The sequence below is a fragment of the Motacilla alba genome, chromosome 6, assembly GCF_015832195.1.
Source record: "Motacilla alba alba isolate MOTALB_02 chromosome 6, Motacilla_alba_V1.0_pri, whole genome shotgun sequence".
NCBI lineage: Eukaryota > Metazoa > Chordata > Aves > Passeriformes > Motacillidae > Motacilla > Motacilla alba.
In genome coordinates this window covers 23,217,769-23,242,822 of record NC_052021.1, presented here as the reverse complement: position 1 = coordinate 23,242,822, position 25,054 = coordinate 23,217,769, and the positions used below count along the sequence as shown (strand labels likewise).

The window sequence follows — 25,054 nt, the reverse complement described above, 5'->3', positions numbered from 1 at the left end:
CTCTCCTGCAGATGTGTCCTGGCGAATCTGACTGTGGTGGTTTAGAGGCAGGAGTATCCCGGCTCTGGTGGCAGAGTGCACACCCTCTGTGCGGAGCCCGACATCCCTGCTGAAGCTGCTGATGGAAGGAGCTTGGCAGTAAAGCACTGGACTGTGAACGGGAGAGGCTGGGGCCGCCCCACATTCCTTTCTGCTGAGCCTGCTCTGGCTGGTAACCTCTGGCACTGGGAAGGCAGCATCAGAAACCACTGCAGCCAGGGCTTGCTTGTCAGAGCCCTGAGCAACTCATCTGGCCCCAGCCTTGAAGCAAAAGTGGTGATGCTGACCCATGCAGAGGTGGTGAGAAGGGGAAAGCTATGGAGGAGCTGTGTTGCTACTCATTTTAAAATGCAGCAGGGTAGCCAAAATATCTTTTTGGCCTCCAAACCAGAGGATTCCTACTGCAGAGCCCTTGAGAGTGAACAGGCACTTCACAGGTCACAGCTTTCGGCGCAAGCTCGCACATACTTTGCTCCCACCATGGGGCTGAGCAGAACTGCTCCTCTTTCTGCAGAAGAGCTTGTGCCCGTGGTAGGCTGGGATTACCAGTGAAACGGCTTATCTGAGGAGATCCTATGAAAATCCGCTCCTTAGCAAAACTTGGGTGTTCCTGCAAGCTGCTCATTGTTTCAAGATGTCATTCCCTTGTGCAGGGAGAGGAAATGGAGGAGGGGAGGGAGTCAGCACAGATCCAAGTTGATGATGGTGTTCCCAGGATGCTTCCGGACAGGGAATGAGAGCTGTGGGGCCAGATGCCCGGCACTGACTCCCTGCCAGGGCCTTGCTGTGGCTGGTTTTACCCACCCTGTGTTTGCTGCTTTGAATGTTGCAGAAGGCTCTTTGGATCTGTGCCTTCCTGACTGCCATCTCTCATCTCTTGTTTGACTCTTCTGAACAAGCTCTATCCCATCAGCTGCACTTCCTGCCCCCAGCCTTTCCCCTTGCAGTGTAACTGGCACCTTTGCCCTTCCCAGTGACAGTCTGGGTTGGTTTCCAGTGTCTTTTCTGACCATATTTCTGCCTCCTTAGCATTAGCTAGTTCCTCCACCATCTGATCATCTTTTCCCTATTTGTTCTCCAGTCTGCTTCTCAAAATTCCTTGCTACTTCCTTCTCTGACTTTATCCGCCCTCCCTCCATCTTTTCCAAATCTCCTTCTGAGAGGCCTGGAGCCTTCATTCTTCCAGTGCCTCCTGAAGCTGGCAGAGTTCAGTCGTTCTTGCTGGGCTTTCCGGAGTGTTCTCCTCCCCCCAAAGGTTATCTAATATTGATACACCTGTGGAGTGTGGATTTAGCTTCCTGCACCCCTCACATAATCCTGGCTAGAAAAATACTTGTCTATAACAGGGTGTTTGGGGGTGTGCGGAGCAGTACCAGGGTGCACGGGATGGTTGTGCCCTGTGAGATGTGTCACTGCCAGAGAGGGTGCCAGTCACTCCCTCCAGCCAAGCTGGCACTTCCCATCCCCAGGCAGCCTGGAGAGTCAGTACCTTGGGAGCTTTATTCCTAGTAGAAAGGAGAGGATCTGGCAGTCCTGATGTACTTTGCTGCTCCTCTGAAACTTGTGAAGCTGATGGAATGACCGATGAGCTCACGTGTTTGTCTGTTGCTTCCACAGGGCTCGGGTGTGATTAAAGCAGGTTTTGCGGGCGATCAAATACCAAAATACTGCTTTCCTAACTAGTAAGTATTCTGCTGGTCTTGGTAACTTAGTTCTGTTTAGCAGTTCTTTGATATGTAGAGGGGAAGAATTGCCCAGTTGCATGAATGAAAAAATGAGTTACTCTTTTCTGCCTGCTGCAAAGAAGCATCAGGGAGCTGAGAGCTCCACTGTTAAATATTTTGAGATTTCTGGGGACACATACACATCATAAAAGATGACATCACTTTGTCAGGCTCAACACACAACCAAAGCTGTAGGATCCTTTAATCTGCACACATGAGAGAAGGACCTGGAAAAAGTAAATTTTGGGATAAGAAGTGTGAAGACCTCTGTATTTTTTCGGTGTGTGGTATGATATCTTGATTCCTGCCAGACTTTTTTGTAAGTTTTATAAGAGTTTTGCCAGGATGAAGACTGCTGGAACAGGAACTCTGAGTAGTCACTGGATTTTATTTTCAGTGTGGTGGGTTTTTAGTGAGTAGTTTTGTGTTCTGAGCAATATGTTCTGTATGGGATGGTGGGGTATGGGACAAAAATGTCTAATCTGAGAAGTCTGCCTGAGGTCAGGCAGCACATGTGGATGCAACACCTCAGACGATTGCTCAGTCTAGCCATGTTCATCCCAGGCACTGTTGAAACAGGTGAGTCCTGAATAATCAGTGAAAATATGGCCAGACTCAACTGGTTTAATTCCAGCCAGTTGAGAACTGTCTACAATCTGTCCCCTTCACCTCTGATTTCTGAGATTAGCTCAGAGCCAACTTGGATTTGTCTGCACCTGGTAGCACCCCCAGACTCACCCACTGAGAAAGTTCTGGTTGGGACAGAGAGAAGCACAAAGTATGCAATTCTTGGGTGCATCTGAGCTCTTTGTAGAAGCATTTACTCTCTTGTCTCTGTTCTAGTGTGGGCAGACCAAAGCACGTTCGTGTCATGGCTGGTGCTTTAGAAGGGGACATTTTCATTGGTCCAAAGGCAGAGGTAAGAACACCTGTACACGGCACTTGTTCATATATCTCAGTGTGCTGCTGTAAGGGGGGGATGTGGCAGCTGGGCTGTGGTTCTTTGGTATTGTGTAGGTCTGAAGAGTAGAACAGATTGTCACTTGCATGTGTGTCCACGGTGGAATGTGAAGCTAATTAAATTCTTGTGCCAGTCTGCTGACACAGACCTAGTTCCGAAGGCCTTCGATATCTCTCTTTTCTTTTTGGGCTACCTCTAGCTCTATATGGTTACATACTTTGGACTGGGAACTTTAGAAATGGACCCTACTCAGTTGCTGTGTATCTCCCTGCCATGGGCAGTAAGCTTCTCTCCACAGTCTTGCTTCTGTCAGCATGCAGTGAGTTGTGTGGTCACATTTCTTGTGAGCCCTTCAAACTGCATTCCCCAGTAACATCCTATTATGTTTTTTTTGTATCATGGCTGATCTGGTAGTACAGTGATGCTGTATGATTGGTGTCTGTGTGTTGACTTTGAAAGTGTTGTGATGGAATAAGCTCTGCAAATGTCAGATGTAGACATTCCTGCTTGGTATGAAAAGGCCTTGTCTACTCTTGGCTTCTCTGGGAAAGATGTTTGTGATGAATGTTCAGGTTTTGCCCTGTATGCTATAGATAAGTTATCTTTTAGTGGAATCAAAACTGTAGGTGAGTCTGACAGTAAGTCACAGTCACAGTGCTCAGAAGTGTGATTGTTGGAAGCTCTGATGCTCTCGTGTTCTTCCTGTTTGCTCAGGAGCACAGAGGTCTTCTTGCGATCCGATATCCGATGGAGCATGGCATAGTGAAGGACTGGAATGACATGGAGCGCATCTGGCAGTACGTGTATTCTAAAGACCAGCTCCAGACTTTCTCAGAAGAGGTGAGAGACCACGTTATGTAAAGGCACAGGCGTCATTCAGTGCGTGTGTAACACCAGGAGCCTTGGAACTTGGAAAGATTTGGGACTTTTTCCTTTGGCTTCTTTCTGAATGTGTGTCTGTTGCTAAATTAGGTTCTTTCACCTCTCAGGAGATACTGCACAAGAAGTGTCCAAGCAGAATTATTCTCCAGATCTGATGGTCTGGCCTAACTGAAAATCTGCCTTTCACATTTGCTATTCACACTGTCTCTAACAATTCTACTCTAGGCCAAGTGTTTCTGACTTTTCCTGTTCTGCCTGCACATCAGGCATATCCACTCAGCAGTGACACGAGTTGAAGTGAGGAAGGAGAAAACCACAGTCCTGTGGTCTGGAAGGATCAGACCAAAAAGTTATTAAATGTCTGAGAGCAGTCTAAGTTGTGGAGTAGGAATATTTCTGTCTGCCTGTGCTAAAAGACCATGTGCCTTCACCTTTTCTTAGGGTGTGTATTTTGGCTAATCTGGCTGATTTTTCTCACTGAGAGTCATCCTACTAGTCCTTCATGGGTCAGAGTTACTCACAGAGTACATTTCCTAACACTTCTTCATAACTAGACCAGAACCTTGCTGGTCCTCAACCTAATAGAGATTATACAGTCTAATACAGCTCAGCTGAAATGACTCCTTTGTACCTGCCCTCTTGCACCAGTGGTTCCTAAAGTGAATAAATAAGCAGAAACATGTAGGAATGCACTCTACTGCCTCCTGGTTACTGCAGCACAGCTCCCTCTTCTCTTTGCCAGCATCCTGTGCTGCTGACAGAAGCACCCCTAAACCCACGCAAGAACAGAGAGCGTGCTGCTGAGGTGTTTTTTGAGACCTTCAATGTGCCAGCACTATTCATCTCCATGCAAGCTGTGCTTAGCCTGTAAGTGTCTTTCATCTTTGATTTGTGTTTGTGGAGTGTTGCCATGAAATCCATTCTACAAAAAAAAAAGTGGAAGACCTCACTGATGTCTTCCCCACCTTTTCATGCAAGAACTGAAACTCAGTTTGTGTAATAAAGAGTTTACAGGAAATTTGCTGAACTGCAAACAGAGCTTGCGTTTAGAGGGGTTTTTAGGCCCTGTTAATGTGAAATCTCTGCTTTCTGAGTTGAGCGAGGATGTGCTGCTTGCCTGGGCTTGCTTTGAGTTGCTTGTTCTGACTTTAGCCTTTGTCCCTTTGGTAGCTACGCGACCGGCAGGACCACGGGAGTGGTGCTGGACTCTGGGGATGGCGTCACTCACGCGGTTCCCATCTATGAAGGCTTTGCCATGCCTCACTCCATCATGCGGATTGACATCGCTGGCCGGGATGTCTCCCGCTTCCTGCGTCTCTATCTCCGCAAGGAGGGCTACGACTTCCACACAACCTCTGAGTTTGAGATTGTCAAGACCATCAAGGAGGTGATGCCCTGCCTTGTTTCTGTGTTTGTCCAAGAGGGGATTTCTTCTCAAGGGAAGTTGTGGCTTGTGAAATCTGGTGGGAAGTTCCAGCCTACCTAGCTCTGCACCTAAATCCATTATCTACGTGAGGGAGTCCAGGGCCACTAAGATGATTAAAGGATTCTTATATGTGGAAAGGCAGGGAGAGCTTGGACTGTTGAGCCACAAGAAATGTTTGGGGAGAGTCTCATTGATGTATATAAATGTCCGAAGGGAGGGTGCAGAGAAAACAGAGCCAGACTCATTTCAGTGACAGGACAAGATGCACAAACTGAAGCACAGGAGGTTCTGACTGAACATAAACTTTCTTTAGTGTGAGGGTGACCAAGTGCTGGCACAGTTTGGCTAGAGAGTTGTGCAGTCTCCATTCTTGGTAATATCATCTGGACATGGTCCTGGACAGCCTGCTTTAAGGGGCCCTGCGTGGACAAGATCATTTGCAAGAGGTCATTTGCAACCTGTCCCAGGTTGCAAGCTGTCCCATATTCTGAGGGAGTTATAGTCAAAATCACATTAATCCCTGTTAAGAGGCTGTTAACATGGAGGTGAAGGTGGGCTGGTGGTTTGGAATCAGTTTTGCATTGACTTGTGCTGCAACTTTTCAAGGTCTGATGATAGCTTTCAGTTGTGTTTGTTTCTCTTCATGGAGTAAAATCCATGGCAGCTAGGGATCACAAGTGGGACATTGCAAGGTAGTTTACCTGCTATGAGCCTTAAAGGTCTTTTCTCCAGCACATAATACTGTTGAAATCAGTCTCCCCAAAGGGATACATGGATTTTGATTATTAGTGAGAAAAACATTTTATTAGAGGCATTTGGGTTTACCCATCTCATCTCCCTCTTCCTGACTCTGTTTCCTCTCCAGCGTGCCTGCTACCTGTCAATAAACCCCCAGAAGGACGAGACTCTGGAGACTGAGAAGGCTCAGTATTACCTGCCAGATGGAAGCACTATTGAGGTTTGTAAGGACCGCTCTTGGAGAATTCCTCATGTGAGGCACAGGCTTTCCAGAAAAGCTCCCCAGTGATGGAAATTTCATGCGGTGTTAGGTGGGAGGGGATAATTTTAAAAGACCATAACTCATCCTAGGCTGTTGACTGGGCACTAGAATTTTTAAGGAAAGAAAACTTTACTAGAAACCTCACAACTTCTGCTAGAAGTCCTGGGTAAGGATGCAGTGTAACCATGGGGACTCTGAGCTGTTTGAGAGCAGGCTCTGATCTAACAATGCAGATCAGGTATGGAGTGTGATCAGGTGTCAGCTCACTAAATCCATCAGTGGTTTTATATACAGTGCCTTTTGTCCTGCCTAGAATTGTCTCCTGTGCATTAACAGTTGACTTGAGGTGTTAGGAATACTCCTCAGAAGACTGAGCCCACTATGGAATGGTCGAAAGAGGAAATACAGGTTTTACCTCCAGTACCAGGGCTGGATTTGCTCCTTTTATGCCAGACCTGCTGTATGGGGCTGAGCAAGTTTCTTCATCTCTTTCATCTGCAAGTTGGAAATGGTGCCCTTTGTAGAAGTTGTAGTTCACTTGGGATCTAGTGATGCAGCATGAATGTTGAGGAAGTTTCATTACTCTGAAGCTTCACCTAAGAAAGGCAGGCCCATCTGTAGGTAGTGAACAAAGCCACACTGTTCTCTTCCCTCTGTCCTAACTTCTACTCTTGCAGATTGGCCCTGCCCGTTTCCGAGCCCCAGAGCTCCTGTTCCGGCCGGACCTGATAGGGGAGGAATGTGAAGGACTTCACGAAGTGCTTGTTTTTGCCATTCAAAAGTCAGACATGGATCTGAGGCGAACGCTGTTCTCCAACATTGTGCTGTCTGGAGGCTCCACACTTTTCAAAGGTTCCTGCCTCTCCTCTTTCAGTGTGCTGTGACATACCTGATCTCTTGCTTCTTTCTTATGTGAAACTGGGAAGATAACCCAGATCACCCAGTTTGTCCTCTGGGGTGAGAGCTGTGTAAATTCGGCTCTATTAGGGCATTTACTTCTGAATTTTCTGAATCTTAGTCATATCCTGCTGGGTATGCAGGACACCTTGTTCATCACTTTCTGGGCTTAGAGGGCTTTTACTGTTTTCCTCCAATCAATGCCTGTGGATGGACTGAATAGCTGTGTTCATTCCTGCTGCTGTAGCTCACAATATCTGAGACTAGGTACCAAAAAGGACTCTTCCATCTTCTAAGGTTTCTTTAGGTCTCTGATATGTGAGGGTTCAATGGTCCTAGTCCTACATGAGTGTCAGCTGTGTGTGTGTGTGTGTGTGGAAAGCTTTCAACCCATCCCCTCAGGGCTCAGTTGGTACTCGTTGACCTAAAGATACCCTCTGCCAGAACTCGAGTCTGTTATCCACTGGTTGGAATCTTCAAATAGATCCTGGTCTTCCCATTCAACCCGCTGTACAAATGCGCTGGACACAGGAGGAATGCCTAGGGAAGGAGGAAGTCCTAGCTAAAACCCTTGCTTGCTTGACTCAGGGCTGCTGCTGAGGAATAGAGCCCATTGTGCCAGTGTTTGAGCTCTCAGTGAGACAAAGTCCTGTTAAGTCATTGTCTGTGTTCTGTGCCTCCCCAGACTGGACTCTCTGTAAGATGTGGGATGGGGTATTTGAATAGGACTGCATAGGCCATGTCCACATCGTTAGTGGGTGGAACTTGGGATTTTGCTGAGGTGCTCACACTACACATTTTCTGTCTTGTGTAGGCTTTGGTGACAGGCTGTTGAGCGAAGTGAAGAAACTAGCTCCGAAAGACGTCAAAATAAGGGTAAGATCCATCTCTTTTGTGTTTGTCACTTACCAAGTGTGTTGGTCTGTGACCTTGAAAGAACCTTGCCCAGACTGCAGCTGCCATTTACTTCAAATCAGAAATGCCTTTCTTGAGACACTTACATGCCCAACAGCATTTGCTGTTGTGATGAAAATCAGTTTGGTTTCACCACTGAGAAGGTGGCTCCTCTGACATGACCCTTGTCCAGGATTCTGGACCAGAGTGGCTGTTTTGGGTGGACTGCCAGGTGTCTTTCTGTTAGGAGAGATCACATCTGTGTCAGGTGCTAGCTGGAGTGAAGTGTGGGCAGTGTCCTAGGAGGAGCACACTGGAGCTTGGGAAGGTACAGACTGATTCTCTCTTTCTTGCAGATATCGGCTCCTCAGGAGAGATTGTATTCCACGTGGATCGGGTATGTATGTGCTGCACAGCAACACATTTTGCTGTGGGATTGGGCTGGGGAGGCACAGCCCAGTAGCTCTCATGTTGTTATCCCAGCTGGTGCTGTGTGTCAGGGGGTTGTATTGCTCAGCTGGGCAATGCTTGGTGTGTTCTTGAAGCAGCAGTCACCAGGTCATGTGGGAGGGGGCAGGTAGTGCCAGGCTCTGTAGCACTGGCACATTTGAGGATGGTGGGAGAGGGAGTGACTGTCCAGAGAGCGTCTCTCATGTGTAACTGAGCCTAGGCACCTTCCTGTCACGAGGAAGTGTCACGATAGAAACAGCCCATCTCTGCAGAGATACTGTGAGAGGACCCCCAGCATTTTCCTTTAACCCGTGACATGCCTGTCTCTCCGTAGTGGCTCTATCCTGGCCTCTCTGGACACCTTTAAGAAAATGTGGGTTTCGAAAAAGGAGTATGAAGAAGATGGAGCTCGTGCCATCCACCGAAAAACCTTCTAGCCCTGGGACCCGTCCTCAGTCTCCTCCGAAGACTCACTTAAACTCGCTTTTCTGAGTCCGAGTGTCTGAGAGCTGCCTGTGTGTGTGTGTGTGCGCCAGCATGCCCCGATGTCACTGAGCAAAGACGACAGCAGCAGGAGGGTTGTATTAGTACTACTAACTTCTTTTTTGTTTTGTTTTGTTTTTTTTTTAATGGAAAGGAGAAAATACCAATCTACATTTCTCCAGAATGGCCCATTCCTTTTTCATTTCAGTCCCTTATTTTCTGTATCACAGTCACATCTGTCATTGTAAAACAAATAAGCAAAAACAAAGGGAACAGCTTATAGAAACTGCCTGGCAAGCCAGAAGGGAGCCAACCACTGCAGACTGCTCGTGCAGGCTTTAGTCAGCCTGACTGCAATGCCTGGATTGTCTGGAAACACATAGTTGAGGCCCCATAGCTACTTCCTTCTTCAGCGGTGTCTTCACCATCAGTAAGTTTTTGAAGTTATTTTTAGTATATTTTTTATTAAGAGAAAGCACATTCTCAACAGTTAAGTCCATTTGCCCCCACTGTTTTGGTGTGTGAGTGTGTGTATGAGTGTGTAACTTCTTAGCCTGATGTGGGGTCTGCACCACAGCTGGAGAAGTTGGTGATAGGACTTAGTTTGTATTGCATGGAGTAGAACAAAGCAAATCTAATCAGCTATCATTGTACTAGACGGTTATTCTGTCGTACCTTGTTTTAAATACCTTTTCTCCTCTGGAAGCAAGTACCCCGGAATGGGCGTGAAGGCACTTGTGTGTTCCCCCTCAACCTGCCAAGATTTACAGTGCTGACTTCTTGTGTTCTTTGTAAGAGTCGAGGCTGTTTCCCTCCTTCCTGCCATGTCAGGGCAAAGGGAGCATGTATTCACAGCCAGGCATAACTCTTGTGTACTTTATCCATTCTGGGGCAAAATAATAATTGGGAAGGTGCATTGTAATGTAAGAATTGTTTTATTTATTGAAATGTCTGAGGATCTCTCAAATACTGACCACAGCACCTGGGAATTATGCTTTGGGTCTTTTTGAACACCTGTTGCCCAGCTGCCCGCTGCTCGATGTTCGCACTGCGCACAGCACCCACGCTTAGCAGCAAGGCCAGCCCTGCACCACCCCATCCCTGCTCCGCGGGGACTCGCCGGTCACTGGGAACGCACCGGGGAGAGGACAGTAAAGCGCGCTGGGAGGCCGGTGTGAGTGGCACGTGTGTGAGCAGGAAGTTGTCCTGCTGGCTGTGTTCTGCTGCGCTGCAGTGCCTTTCTGCTCACCTGGTGGCTGCTTTGCTTGTACTGCTCTAACAGCCCTGGGCAGCCCGCAGAGCTGCTTGTGTTGGGGCATGCCACTGTTCCGGTTTTACTTGTGCATTATTCGGTGCTCTCTTTCTTTCCCATTAGTTTTCTGCAGAACATGGCAGTAGCAATGGAGCTGGACTTGGTGGCAGTTCCTCCCTGTTTCTCTCTTTTCTGTTCTTTGCCACACATCACCTTCGGGTCACTCTCAGGTGCAGCAATGGGGTAAGACCCACAGAGGTGAGGGAAAGCACTGCCCCAGCTGAGACAAATGTAAGCAGCAGCCAGTTGCCACTGCAAGAACCATGTTCTTGGGGCTCACCCATGGGTTTGGAGAGGCTGTAGGCAGGTGGGTATGGCGGTCTCTCCCAGCTGTGGCTAGGCTGCTTGTTCCCCTCACCCCATCGGAGCAGAATGTTTTTTAAGCAAGAACTTGTCAGAAAAGAGCCATCAATGCTCAGCCTTCTGCTGGGAAACTGGTTGTGTTCTTGCTGGTTTGCTGCAGCACACAGAGGGGAATTCCAGCAAATTCCTCTCCCTTCCATTACTGTGTGCCCCAGGCAGTGCTCTCCATCCCCCCCAGCCCCTCCGCTGGCCTTGCAGCAGCAGTGCTCCATTTTGTAACCTGCAGTGACTGGGCAGGATGGTGCTGTCTCCAATCTAGCGTATGTTTGGTCTGCCTGACTGTTCCCTCGCACACTGTCCAAACCATGTTGCCTGGTGGTGCCCAGCATACTTAAATAAAGTCATTCATATACAACACTCAAGCCTCCTGGCCTCCTCTGCCCACATTTGCAATTTTCAGGAGGTAACTTGTGTTCTCTTGCCTGTGGAGAATTGTTGCTGGCCAGACTGCAAGGAGACACCATCTTTGGTCCAGGATTGCATTCCTGGTCTGGCTTTTGTGGGAGGAGATTCCCGGGCTGCAGCTGTGGTGTCCACATCTACTCTACATGCGTTATCCCTGAGTCTTCTGTCACGGCAGACAGCTGAAAGGCAGAAGAGGGCAGCCTGTGCTGACAAAGGGTGATGCCACTGGTGTTGTGAGAAGAGTTGGTGCCAGCCCAGGTGTTTGCAGAGATAGCAGTGAGTGGAGTTGCTCTCACAGGGAAGGTGGCCCAGTGCCCAGTGCTATGACTGTCCCATTTTATCCCCAGCACCCACTGGTGTAGGAACAGGACAGACTTAACTTTGGGCCTTTCCAAAGCAGCAAGGCTAAGTGATGCCTCCCTTCAAAGGCAGGCGCTCCCCTCTGCCCCCTGCAGAAACAGCCAAGCCTCAGTGCAGTTTTGTTGAGAAGGATCTGTCCCTGTGTCTCCACCCAGCCACAGCTGCGTTCCCACAGCACCACATCCACCCAGCCAGGCTAGAACCACTGGCTAGAAGAAAATCATCAAGCAATTCAGAAAAAGATCATCTTTAATTTATGAAATGGAGAATCATTCTCAAACTTGGTTAGAAGTTGCACAAATAACTTATGATTGAACCAGTAAGAACTACAGCAGCCTCACGGCAGGAATGTCTTGGTCCAAGACAGAAGGCAGCCATGTCCTGAGGCAAGATGGCAGGTTGGTGGGCTGAGACCCCAGAGGGAACCTGGGACTAAACAAAGAACATCCCTCAACGTGCAACAGCTTCAAACACTGCCTGCCAAGCCCCCCCTCCTGCAGCACAGGCTTTGGCACATCCCTTCTGCCTGCCCCCAAACACATCACAGGGATTGAGGAGTCACTCCCTTGCCTCAGGGACCCCTTTAGTGATTACCTGTTTTTGCTCTCAGCCAAAACCAGGAAGACCAAAGCACCTGCGCTCCTTGGGTCCCTGGCTCAGCAGCTCTCTGACCTGCTCTCAGCAGGTGAGATGATCTAACTTGGGCACTGTTTCTAGCACAGAGGAGCTGAGGTGTCTGTCCCTCCCCACAGGGGCAAAATCCCAACCCTGTAGCCCAGTACTGTGTCAGAGAGGCTCCAAAGAGGAATCGAAGGCACAAAAGCGAAACCTGGTGTCTCCTTCAGGCTGTGCTCTCCTGCAAGAGGGAAGGGCACCAGGCTGCCTCACCGGGTCACCTGGGATTGCCCTGGGCAGGGTGGCACTTCCAGCGGCTGGATTAGGGGTTGGTTCCCTGACCTTGCCCAGAATGGGAGGGGGCTCATGGTACAGCTGTGTGACAGCACTGAGCAGCAGGAGCTGTGGAGAGGAAATGAGGGATAAACACATGCAATGGGATGCCCACTGAAATGATACAGCTCAAGGCTCTGAATTCAGTTCGAGCCCAACACCCTTCCCAGGCCAGCAACAACTTCCTCTACAAGGCCACAGAGAAGGGAAACCTCAGAATAAAACAGCACACCCAGCAGATCCTGGCTGTGTAGCATATTGCCCTGGGAACAACAAATGCTTAAGGAGTAGATTTGGTCCAAGAACCACAGCACTGCAAGTGGGAGGGTTCTACCAGTAACTGGGAAAGGCCTTCAAGGTCCTATCATCCCTGCTCCTGTTTGGCAATCATTCCCTTGGTCACTTGGTCCCTCAGGAGCCTCCCACTCCACAAGAGTGAAAGGCTCTAGTGAAGAAGGACTCCCTGTGCAGTCTCCTCCTGCTCAGCTGGAGAGGCTATGGCTCCCCAGAGCCATGCCCAGCGCGGAGAAGTGCATTGGGAATGTGTCTGTTTCTAGCACCTGCAACCCAGCACCTCTTTGCTGGAATGAACAGCTCTCTGCTCCCTGGGGCAGGCTGGGATAAAATGTTCTTGCTCCTGAGATCAAGCGATCTGTCTCAGGCCCCTCACATGTTGAACCTCTCCGCCTTCCCCAGTGATGACCACCTGGAATGAACAAACATTGGCACCACAGCATTTCACAGCTGAACCATGAACATCAGGCTCTCTCAGCACACCATCCCTGCCCTTCACCTGCCCTCCAGCACCAGCCTAGAACCAGCAGCATCCTGGGGGCTCAGGCACCCTTAGATTGTTTTGATCTCTGATGCTTGGCCTTGTGTCAAGCTCTGCCGCTGAGCCTTCACCACCTGCAGCCGCTTCCCGTGCAGGCTGAACTGTGACCAGCTGAGGAGCTGCAGCAGGGCGCACGCGATGGGCACGAAGACGAGGAGGTAAAAGCAGCCCTGGCGAAGAGTTGGCTCCAAGGCCGCGGCAGACTCCAGCTTCGGCTGGGCACTCACCACATTGTTCAGGGGGTTGCGCTGGAAGATGTCGTAGCCTGGTGTTAGAGAAGAGTTTGTGAGAATGGGTCAGTGGGGATGGATCTTTGTCTATTCTCTTTGAGTGACCAGTCGTGGAGATGCAGAGACCAGGCACAGGTTAGCAACTGAAGAGCCCTCTGCAGCCAGGGCACAGCAGAAGGTGCCAGACACTGAACTCACAGGTCTGCCCTGTCCTGCTCCGCTGCTTTCCCCAGGAGCATCCTTACCTGTGTATGCACAGAGCAGCCAGGTGCCAATCAGAGGGGCGAAGGTCTGGCCTGGTTTGGTGACCAGAGCCACCATCCCAAAGAGCAGGGCTGAGGCTGCCTGCTTCCTGCGGTTCAGGACTAGATCCTCGTCCACCAAATCAGTGACCACCAGGTTGAGTAACTTACAGGTCCCTTCTGTGAACACGCGGTTGCTGCAGAACAACAGGCAAAGCACTGAATAGGGCTATCAAATCACAGGGAAAATGTGACAGATCAGAAAAAATGGCAAGGGTGAAAAAGGTTTCCCCACACTTGAATAAGAATTTCAGATGCCCTAGTTACAGAAAAGGAACACCACTATCAATAAGACTTCGTACCCTGCAGTGACACCTCAGATCAGTCTTGACCTGCCACACAGACAGGCCTGGGGACAGGACACACTGGGCCTGTGGCTCACAGGCAGCTGCAGCACACACCGAGGGCTGCAGAGGAGAGAAGCTCCCAGCCGCTGGCAAATGCAGGTGCAAGCTGCCACCAGTCCCAGTCCTGCTGGTTTGTGACCTCCTGAACATCACTGCCTCCCTCACTCTGCAGCAGGGTAGCCTGTGGATTCTGCAGTGACCTGTCTCATGTGCTGTCAGAGCTGGAAACCACATGGCTTCTGTATGATCCTGCCCCCTGTTCCCTGCCTTCCACTCTTCTTAAAACAGGGACAACGCATTTTGCTTCCCAGGAAGCAGAGGGCAGGGGAAGTGCTTGCCTACCTGGCAATGAAGATGCAGAGCAGATACACCTGATCGGGTCCTGCCAGAAACATGACAACACTCAGAGCCAGCTTCAGGAAGAAGAGTCCTCGCACCACAGCGTAAACCCCACAGCGGCGGCAGAGCGACAGGAAGTAGAGGTTGTTGAGATGGGGGGCAATGTAGGAAACACCTGAGCAGACAGATGCAGAAACAGCTTGATGGAGTTTCATTTTCCACCATGCCCCCACACATGATACCAAGAGAGATAGCAAGGTCAGCTACTACTAGAAGGACAATACAGAGCAGCTCCTCTGCATATACAGAAGGCTGCAGCAGATTTATTCCATGGCTTTGTGGCACAGCACACACTTTCCTACAGAGGGAGACGTTCTTCCATCAACCTCATGGACAGAAAGGAAGAAAGACTTGCCCAGTGTCATGCAGAGGCCGCAACTCAGCCCTGGAGCAGAAATGAGAGAGACAGGACTGCCTGACCAGACCTGGCCTGCACAGAACCCTCCCAGGGTAACTCTAGGACCAATGCCCACATATCTGTGGCAGCTTGGAAATGGTCTGTATGCTGCAGAAGGAAAGGAATAAAATTTAGGGCTGTGTTCTCTGCTGCATCCTGGGAACACTGCATTCTGCAGCCTCTAGTGCTCAGAGCAATACCTCTCTGAAGTCTGGTGTCCAGCACACCAGGCCTGTCCTTACTAGAAAAGGCTCCAAGTTACTTCTGTGCCCAGGAAGGACAATTCAGAGGTCCAGGGAAACATGTGGGGTGCGTGCATGTGTGAATCTTACAACCCAGAGACCTGCATGTGAGCACACCTCTCCCCAGATGGACTTTGGAAAGGGCAAACCCAGATTCGGGCCAGGTCCTACGTAACTCAGATGCTCCCTCCAGTCCCACCTGAAACTCACCAAGCAGAAAGGATCCAGTAGAGACAGAGATCTGGTCTGACAGCAGATGCTCCAGGAACAGAGGGAAGAAGTTGCTGTTAAAATGGCAGTGAAAAACCTGTGAAGGCAGCATGCAGACGAGCTGGTCAGCAGGAACAGCAGTGAGAAAGAACAGAAAAAGCTAACAGCCCTCTGGGCTCTGCTGTCCTAGGAGCCCCATGCCAAAGGATCATGCACGATAGGCCTGGAGTACTTCAGCAGAGCAAGACCTTGGCTGTGACATTTCCGACACTGCTGGCTGAGATTGCAGAGCTGCAATGCCATCAGCTATGCCCACTTTGTGCCCGAAGTCAGCCCCACTGCCCAGCTGTACAGCACAGTGCTAGGGCAGACAGGGCCCGCAGGTGACAGCAGTGACCATGAGGCTGGGGGAGACAGTGGCATGGCAGGAGGGAGGAGGCAGCCGGCAGGAGGACATCGGTAAGGCAGTGAGGCTTGAACACAAAGATCAGACCAGCATCTGCCTGAGGGAAACTGAGGGATCCTCAGGGAGCCATGACTGCAGCACACAAAGCTGGGCAGGCTGCCGGCATTTGGTAGTCATCACTGAAGAGGATGAAGAACAGAAATGGTAAAAGCCAGCTGAGAGACAGATCCAGCTGGACAGCAAGAACTGTGATGTGAGCCTCAGGAAAACGGAAAGGGAAAGGAGACTGTGCTGACAGCCACGCCAGCAAACAGCACTCCTAAACTCATCCCCTCTGTGAGCCAGGCCCTGTGCTTCTGCATCCCATATGGGCTGCACAGAGCTCAGTCAGCCCCCATAACCCAGCCTACACTGCAGAGAGAGGAAGGAGCACCCTACAGCTTGCTCAGGAAGTGTCCTCAGTCACAAGCAGGGAGAGTGGCTACCAGCTGCTGAATCAGCCAGCATGTGCAGGAGGCTCCAAGAGCAAGTGGGTGCTGGTAACATCTCTGCCCTTCCTCAGAACTTACATAGTGCTGAATCATCCATCTCAAAGAGCCAGAGCCAGCACTCAACCTCTGAATCGCAGTGTGTCACTTCTGTGCCTACCTGGACGAGATTCATGCAGACAAACCAGAGGAAGTTGCGATGCCGGGAGAGTTGCTGGAGATACTCTGCCAGGGTGATCCTCTTCTCCTGGGCGACAGAGAGTTTCTCAATGTACAGCCTAAAGGAAAAGGAGGGATAAAAAGCAACCATAAATCCCTCACACCAAGACAGAGTCCCCATCTCTCCCTGTGTAGATGCAGAGCTGTCTCTCCTCAGCTCCCATCCTAACCTTTCATACTCCTGGACCAATCAAAATAGTGGAATCTCCAAGAATGATTGCTTATTGCTACTAAGAAGCACAGGCAACAGGTCTCCCAAAGAACATCTGTCTTCTTAACACAAAATTCACCTTTCTGTCCAGAAATGCATTCTCCTCTTATCAGCCATTCCACTATACATACGTTCCTCTTCCAGGTCCCTGCAGTTAGCTCACCTGGCAGATCTCATCAGGATCTGCTGCTACTACAGCATAATGCTGGCAGCTCATAACAAGAGATGACAAGTGAGGCAGCCTGAGGAAGGAGCTGAACAGGGAAAATCAGCTTGTGTGGCCTACCAACAGCACAACCACTATCAGGCAGCTGAAGTGAGTGACAGGGAGAGACATCCACTTGTCCAATTCCATAGGACATGGACAGCAATGTGGTCTCGTGCTCAAGCACAAATGCTTTCATAAACTGCTTCTTCCACTCACAGGCCTCACTGGGTGCTCTAGACATGAACTCATTTCGTGTTCCAAACACTGGATGGGCATATAGCAGGTTAAGCCTCTGCCTCCAGTTTGGACTAGGGCTTACACAAGACAGTTTTGTTCTATTTTCAGAGGAGCCACTGTGACAGCTGATCCTGAAAACTGTACCAGTAGACAAGAACAAGAGATAATTAACATTTTGCCTCATTCTGGACCTTCTCACACATTTATTTTGCTGCAGATCTATGTCAGGCCTTTGTCCCTGCTGAGAATTCGTGACCCTTACTCTTTCAGGGTTGATTCCTGGTCCCACTTCACTTTCCCATCAGCCTGAAACCGCTGGCGGAGCAGCTGTGTGGACAGGGTGAAACCAACAATGGAGCAGAGGGCCAGCAGGACGCAAAATATGCGAAAGGAAAAGAAGTCCTCCTTGTTCCACACTGCATAGGACATGAAGACAGACAGGGAGCCTATGGCACTGAAGAGGGAGCAGTAGAAGTTGAGGCTAGTCCTGTCTTTTGCTGAAACAGCCAGGTCTGCAAGCAAGGCGTTGTGATGGAGGTCAACCATGGTGAGAAAGCTGTCGTACATGCAAAGGCAAAGGAGAAACTGCAAACCAGGATGAGCCCAGGAAACCCAGAAAGCCAGAAAAGAAATGGCAAAGAGGGGGCCATTGTGGCTTAGCGCTCTGAGCCTCTTCAGAACTACTTCAGGGGATGAAATCTCTGCTCCTGCCCTGCAACAGAAGAAAAAAATATTTTGCGTACCTAGACAAAAACCTGCACGATCACATATTCTTCCTCTACGTGGCAGTCATGTAAGTGGCACAGACACAAATACAGCTTTTGTTCAAGTAACAACCACCCACATCAGATACCTTCTCAGCTAATAATGAATACACTGAAAATATGGGTTTAAGAAGGCCAAAAAGAAAAGGGATTTTTTTTTTCCTCCGGGGCATTTCTCTCCCTGACAGTGCAGTACTGTCTGCACTTTGTGCAATGTAAGTGATTTCCATGAGTTTTTACTAGTTGCAGGAAGCCACACCATTATTTTCATTAAAATATTGACATAAATACATGAGAAATGCTAATGGCCAACTATACAGAGCTGTCTTGCCTTCCATCCTGCAGAGTTTGGGAACAACTGGTCTGAGGCATTCCATGTGGAAATAACCATACTTTTCCCCCTTATGCCTCCTAAACCATGTAAAGACACTCTCTAACACCCCATTAACAGGCTTGCTCATATAGCAGGGACTTGAGATTTTAAACGCCCATATTTTAGGTTCTGCACCACTCGTGACTGTTAAGGGTTAGGGCCACATCCACCCCATAAGTGTGTGTGACTTTCTCTAAAAAGGCAAGTACTGAAACAACATTTATAAGCACCAAACTTCAAAGATGTCACGAAAAGGAGGTATTTAAGAGTTCCATGCCCCGTAAGCCATTCCCACGCCATCATTTTAAAGCTGCCAATTTGACATCATCTTCCCCAGAGACTAAACAACTTCCCAGACTCTTCTGAAAGTAGAACTTCACTTACTGCTGTGTGCTAAGGAATACTCGGTCACTCAGCCAGCCAAACAGAGGGTCATTGAGGCTGTTCCAGATCAGAAACACTGTCTAGAAAAGAGAACAGGACAGTGAAACAAACCACAGGACAGCTCCATTCTGTCACCAAAGCAAGCAGTGCTGAGCTGGCATGGTGAGCCACTGGCAGGAACTTCCCAGCACACCTTCCCTGCCCCATCACCACTGTATGATGCCCCTGTTTGGGGAAGCTGGCAGTAAAGCCAGTGGTTTTCACTGCCTGTGAAACACCCCAACGTCCCCAGAGGAGAGGCAGTCTTAAGAACAAAGTCGCTGCATTTTCTGTCCCAGCTTGTTCTATTTTTAAGTAAGTGAGAAAAACTGAAAAGCCCAAGTTAGCACTTGGAAGGCTCCCTTGCTCCCTCTCCAAAAGGGAACACTGCTGTTATAACTAACAGTTTTCACATTTCTAGCAAGGAGTAGTCTTGGTTTCAGAGTTTCCTACTTAAAGAGCGCAGAAGCCGATAGAAAAAAAACTAACCTCTCCTATCCAAAAGGACAGTTTATCAATCTTGTAAACAGAGACAAAGGTGTCCACGTAGTACAGGAGGAACACGTTGTGCAAAATGGAAACAAAGAGCGACAGAGACCCGTAGATCACTGCAGTGGGCAAATGGAAAAGACAAGCCAGCAGGCGCAGCCCCATGTTGGTGCAGTCAGTGTTCAGCTCCGTCAATCACCTCCATTTCAGGTGAGATGTCTTCTCCCAACACCTACTACATCTTTGTTGGGGCCAATCCATTGTTGCTCCTGCAGGAGAGAAAAAAATAAATAAAATAAAATGAAAACAGATTCATTTTCTTAAGTAAAGTAAAAGGCGAATCAAGTTAATTGGTAAATCTGTGTATGCAGCAATCAGAATTTGTATTGTTTTGAGGAGCTGCTACAAAGTGGATTGGAGGGGATTTAAGAGACTAGAAGCTGTCTGCTGCACTAAAGCTGTTTCATTAAGCTGAAGCCAGGCCGTGGGCTCCTGGGAGTACGGCTGCCTCCTCCTGAGCAGCCTGCCCTGTCCTTTACCCTGTAATGTTCTTTGTTATCCAGCAGGCAGACAATTAATCCAGCTCTTTAAAGGCAAGGTCAGAGGACAAATCAAGCTAGATAGCTGCAAACAACAAAACAGTCTTCAGAAAACACACCTAGTCACTGGTATTTTTAGGTACTCTTGTAAATTTTTACCCAAATGAAAATGACAAGAGCTGGGATGTAACCTCACATGTGCACAATGCTTTCCCCAGGCAGTCACAGCCTACTGCACCTGGGCTGGCTCAGACAGGAGTTATTTATGGTGAGCAGTGCTGCTGCTTTGTGGCATGAAGAGACACGACCAGAACACGACTGCAGCAGGCACACTGCCCTCATGCAATAAAATTGACCGGAAGCACCTTAGCAGTTGTTCAGCTTGTCTTGGAGTGGCCTAAGTCTTAGGACCATAGTCTGAAATAAAGATGCTTTGTTAGGACAGCAATATACACAGAAATAAAACACATGGACACAGCAGCCTTAGACCAGAACAAGTTGCTGTATGTTCACAAGGGGCTGAGTGTGAGAGGAGGACTCCTCACACCTGCACTGACTGGAGCTCATGGCCAGGAGCTGGGGCCAGAAATGTTCTCTTGTGCTTTTCAGGCTGAGCTCTCTCTCTCACGCCAGTTGCTACAGACCCAAGGCAAAACACAAGGCACTTATGTGAGACATAAGGGTTTCTTAAATCAGTACAAGTCAGCGTCTCCAGCCCATGCCATCATGCCTTGTTCACAGCACACACACATGAAGGGTGACAACAAGGTTGTTATCTTGGCACTGTCAAAAGCAAGATAAAGGGCTGTGTGCCACTCCTGTTTCAGCCCTCCAGGGTCTGCACTCACCCAACTCAGATACATCATGGGGGCTTTGCAATGTGGGATAAGACTGAACACATAAGAAATAGGAACCTACACACCACACCGTCCTCTTGGGCTTGCAACACCAGCTGCAGCAAGTCCAAGCAGGAAATCAAGCAGAAGAATAAACGTCTGGGTATGAAACACCAGTCCCATTCAGCATTTCCCTGAAGCCACGAGTCTGACCACTTCTAGGCAAGATCAGAAAAGCAAAAATAACCATCTGTTCTGCCTAGGCCAAGGAATTCCTCATAACTAGCTCAGAAGGAGCAGGAACAGCATTTGTTCCAATCAATTACATCACTAGATTGAAACTGCCCCTCGGTTCCACTCCCAGCCAAAGCACTAGACCTCAACTGGATCCAACTGCAGAGCCCTTGTGGAGCTCAGACACCATTCTGCATCCCTGCCAGGCCAAAACCCATGGCCAGAAAAAAGGAAGACACTGCTTGGAAGAGAATTCAGCCAGACAATGAACCTTTATAGGCGTAATTGGAGACAGACAAGCCTCAAGGGGAAATTTCATTTTGTATGGTCAAGAATTGGAAAGGAGTCGCAATTCGTAAAGACAAAAGGTTAAGAAGAAGGGAGAGTTAAGGCAAGAGGTAAGTCCTCTGTCCCAGAGGTAAATCCTCTGTCTCTCACCAAAAGCCTTCTGTGGAGGACTGATAGAAGAGCAGATGAAGACATCAGAGTGCTGGGCCCCTTCGTGGAATTGTCAGGAGACAAGAACTGGGAACACTCACTGTAACTAGCAGGAAGTCAGCTTAAAGCACACAAAAATATTTCTTCAGCTGGCAGATAGTAAATACCTGACATTCACTACCAAAGGATATTAGAGAGCTGGGCAGCAGCTTCAAAGGATTAGACAAATTCACAGCAAACCGCTGTACACAAACACCTACTAAAGGGAACAAGGCAGGGAAATCTCCTCTAACTGCCCCCAGCCAGCTGTACAAGCTGGGGGTGGACAAGTGGAAAAGCCATAAACGGTGCCCAGCCTCATGTGCTTTCCCCCTAAACAGCATCTCCTGCTGCCATCGTGGGGCAGGATATGGGGAGAGACAGACTAACAGTGTGACCTACTAGAGTGATTCTTATCCTGGGCTTGGCTTTACTATCCAAAACCTGTGTGAAAGCAGAGCCTGCTCAAGACTTGGTCTCAGTACTGCACCTCACGCTGTCCCCATCCAAAAAGTGCTTCACTGAGCACATGTTGCACAAACCACAGCTGTTGAAATTTCCAGAGACACCTCATTTTGTCATATAACTGCTACAGCACTGTTCAAAGAGGGTGAAGTTTCACTTCCTTTCTTTCTGCTCCCTCATCACTCCCTCACAGATGTGCAACCTCTCCAGCCAGCTGATATTTGCAAGTGATGTCACTTTTGCTAGGATAGTCATTAGGTCATTTGATAGATATTTTTTCCCTCCTCATCTGCAAATGTGCAGTTAAAAAGAAACAAATCACAGTTGTCTGTAAAAAGCAGATTTCACTTCTACACCCAAAGCACTGTGTTACTGCCACACTGGTATTTTCATAACCTTTTCCTTGGGATGGAGAATTATTTATGGAGTATGTCAGAACTTTTCAACATGAGGCTGTAAGAAGGAATGGGAAAAGGAGCTGCAGGAGGGAATAGCCATCATTCATTCACACTGAACCTCTAACATAGTCATAAAGCAACAAGCTCATAAATTAAAAAGCAATGAGTCTTTATTTGAGAAACTTCCTCCTCCGCATTTGACATCTGGCTCCTGCCAGTGACGTCCACAGATCTTATCTTCTTGAGGAGGATGTTGGAATACTGGCTACCAGGAAAGCACTGCTTTTGTTTGAGAGTGCTGGCATACAGCTGTGTCTGGAACTCACCACAGCTTGGGGCTCACACATGTGCTCTAAGTTCCTAGCCAGCTCACAGCTGGACGCACGAGTCCTCGCGTCCCGTGGTGATTCGGCAATGCTTTGGCCTTACAACAAGGCTGAGCTCCAGCCTTCCACAGCTGAAGCCACTTGTACTGAGCCAGCAGCAGAGCCATACATGTGAATCTTGGCTCAAGCCAGCCTTTTAAGCAGGGCCAGATGATTTTTATGTGCTGAAGTTGCCACTCAGCAACCTGAAACAGCCATCTGCAGACCTGACTGCAGTATCAGGATGGCTCTCGTGTTCATTCTGCCCTGTGTAGGTAATGCAGGCTGGAATCCCAAATAATACTTCAGGATATGTCTGTGCTTGCTTGAGCTGCCACTACACTGCCTCTGATGCATATTCTGGGTTTTACAGAGGGGATTACCGAGCCAGCTCTGTATGTCTGCAACTGCGACACAATAAATCCACCCAGCAGCTGGAAAAACCACCTGAGAGAAAGCCCTATTTATGGATATTTGCCACAGCCAGACTGGATCCGGCTGCTGGTGGTCCAGCCCCACTCACAGGGAAGCTGGGCTGGAGCTGCACCTGTGGAAGAGCTGATGTCCTGTGACCTGTCCCAGCAAAACGCCTGGTGCTGGGCACATCAACTCCTCCCAGAGCCTACAAGTGACAGTCATGGATGTCTTTGTCTGGTCACGGTTATCTGTCAGTGATGAGCCCATTTTGGGAGCACAGACCAGGTTCTGCACACTCCTTCCCTCCCACACATGGTACCCCAGGACACCTCCACAACACAAGACATCTCAGAGGGTCCTCACCCCACAAAGCTACCTGGATTCTGGCAGAACTCTGTCAGTAAAATGAGAAATTCCTCCACAGAGCTATTTGAATGAATGAAACCAAAAGAGCCTCCACTTAAACAAAGAAATACCTCTCAAAATCCTGTTTCTGTCCCAGGAAAGTCCTAGATACATGCTTCACAAAATTTAGGCTCCTCTGACAAAACTCTGATCTTGTGCACCCTTTTAGAGATGAATATAACTCCAAGGCTCTCTGTTTCTCCACTCCCTACTTCTCCTGAAACCCTCCTAACACCCTTGGATAATCCCTTAGTAACAAGGGCTCTTGAGGGAACATTAAAAACAGTCCTGTATGAAACGTGAACAAACATCCCAAAGCAGGCTCCCAGCAGCTTTGTATCTGACGGGTGAAGAAATGAAAACTTTGAAACCACCTGGATCAGGCATGGAAACATGACTGAAAGAGGTTATGAGGGTGTTTCCCAGTACTGTTTACCAATTCAACAATCACTGATGACTGTGCATCATGAGGTTAAGTAATACCCTTCTTATTACAAGCAATCATGTGCTTCCATCACCCCTGCTGAGTTCATACACGCAAACACAACTGCCACACAGACAATTAATACCTTGAACCAGCTGGTAGCTTCCATGGAGCTGTGCTCCAGCTGAGCAATCTTGTTCAATCAGATCTCATTCCCTAATAAGAACACAAGGTTTGTCAATGTAGAGATAACTGGGCAAATCTCATAGCCTTGGAACTTGGCACAGCTTTCACCTTAACAACACGCAACATCCCGTGTCTAAAGAACTCATTGTTTTACAGGGTAAAGGAAGTGTGTTAGATCTATTAAAACACTTGTTCCTGATTATTTGCTGCCAATATAAGCTCTAATCCTGTAATGGACCTCACAGCACAAGGATGGGAACCAATACCAGGTAACTCTGGCCTTATATTACAAAACTAGAAGTAAATTCGAAATCATCATTGAAAACAAACCCCAAGATTTTCTTCAAAGGAACTACAAGAGGGGATTACTGCACACATTCTGCCTGTTCTTTGTTAAGACTTCTCAGGAAACTCCAGGTGAGGAGCAACTTTCACCACTCTGCCAAGTGCAGCTGCCAGGAGTTTCTGCTACACAGCTTCCCCGGAACAGAGATTCTCTTCACCCATGCAAACCTCCCAAGGCCACCGTCCCTCCGCAGGGCCCCAGCTGCAGCCACAGGGCCACACGCCACTGACTGGGTCACCAACTGCAGCCGTGGGCGTCCTGTGCGGGACAGGAGCACAGGGAGCCAAGTGATGCCTGCGGAGCCAGGCTGGACATGGGGACACGGTGACTTTGGACATGCCCAAGCAGCGCTGCCATCCCCAGTGCCCCGTCCGCAGGGACTCTCCACGCTGAGCAACCCTGGCACCCTGGCAGAGGAAGGGGCGGACAGGCAGAGGCCCTGCCATCCTTCCCTGGTGGGCCCTGCCGCAGGTTCCAGAGCAGAGGGTTGAAGCCTGTCAGGTGAGAGGAAGGCATAATAGGGACACCAGGGATCCGCGGCACACTCCGGGAGAAGAGGGCAATGCCAGAGCCGCCTCTCCTCGCCGGGAGGCGGACCCCACCGACTCCTGCACCGAGCCCCCTGCCCACGGGCACTGAGACCACGGAGCGACGGCACCCCCCGGCCCAAAGTGGGATAATCTACGGTAACAGAGAGAACTATCCACCAGGGCTCTACCACTACAGGGAAGGGGGGGGTTCCCCCTACCCCGCGGAGGCGCCCCATCAGCGGGTAGAGTCTCTCCCACCCTACCCGAAGCACCTTACTGAGCGGAACAGGGGTCCGCCACCCTACCACACTACAGGCAGAGAGACTGACCGAGGCCAGCGATGAGGCGGGAGAGACGCCTGCCCGCCGCCTCGGCGCCTCCTACCTGCGTCCGGTACCGGCGCTCCCCCGCCGCTCCGCCGTCGCACGGCGCGGCCGCGCATGCGCGCTTCCCAGCTCCGCCCCGCGGCCATTTTGCGTCCTGGCAAGCGAAGCCGCCGGCACCTCCC

At 49.4% G+C, this 25,054-nt stretch overlaps 2 protein-coding genes across 4 annotated transcripts in view; one reads left to right on the top strand and one right to left on the bottom strand.

Moving 5' to 3' along the window:
• ACTR1A (actin related protein 1A) overlaps window positions 1–10,788 on the top strand; it is a 14,867-nt gene extending 4,079 nt beyond the window's left edge. Inside the window, exons 2-11 of the mRNA XM_038140736.1 lie at window positions 1,657–1,721; window positions 2,607–2,682; window positions 3,439–3,564; window positions 4,349–4,473; window positions 4,777–4,993; window positions 5,898–5,990; window positions 6,710–6,884; window positions 7,744–7,805; window positions 8,180–8,220; window positions 8,608–10,788. Of these exons, the coding sequence (XP_037996664.1) occupies window positions 1,657–1,721; window positions 2,607–2,682; window positions 3,439–3,564; window positions 4,349–4,473; window positions 4,777–4,993; window positions 5,898–5,990; window positions 6,710–6,884; window positions 7,744–7,805; window positions 8,180–8,220; window positions 8,608–8,710 (1,083 nt within the window). The 3' untranslated portion in view covers window positions 8,711–10,788. The remainder of the gene's footprint in view (window positions 1–1,656; window positions 1,722–2,606; window positions 2,683–3,438; window positions 3,565–4,348; window positions 4,474–4,776; window positions 4,994–5,897; window positions 5,991–6,709; window positions 6,885–7,743; window positions 7,806–8,179; window positions 8,221–8,607) is intronic.
• MFSD13A (major facilitator superfamily domain containing 13A) lies at window positions 8,887–25,054 on the bottom strand. Of its 3 annotated transcripts, XM_038140733.1 has the most exons (10): window positions 24,931–24,987; window positions 23,630–23,700; window positions 18,925–19,193; window positions 18,397–18,476; window positions 17,138–17,587; window positions 16,161–16,278; window positions 15,107–15,203; window positions 14,201–14,372; window positions 13,455–13,648; window positions 8,887–13,244 (listed from the first exon to the last, which is right to left on the bottom strand). In XM_038140733.1, the coding sequence occupies exons 3-10, from the start codon at window positions 19,087–19,089 to the stop codon at window positions 12,991–12,993; spliced, it is 1,530 nt and encodes a 509-aa protein (XP_037996661.1). In that variant the 5' UTR covers window positions 19,090–19,193; window positions 23,630–23,700; window positions 24,931–24,987; the 3' UTR covers window positions 8,887–12,990. The 3 variants fall into 3 exon arrangements, with proteins under 3 accessions (XP_037996661.1, XP_037996660.1, XP_037996662.1); XM_038140732.1 differs by lacking the exon at window positions 23,630–23,700 and having other exon boundaries at window positions 24,931–25,054; XM_038140734.1 differs by lacking the exon at window positions 23,630–23,700 and having other exon boundaries at window positions 24,935–24,985.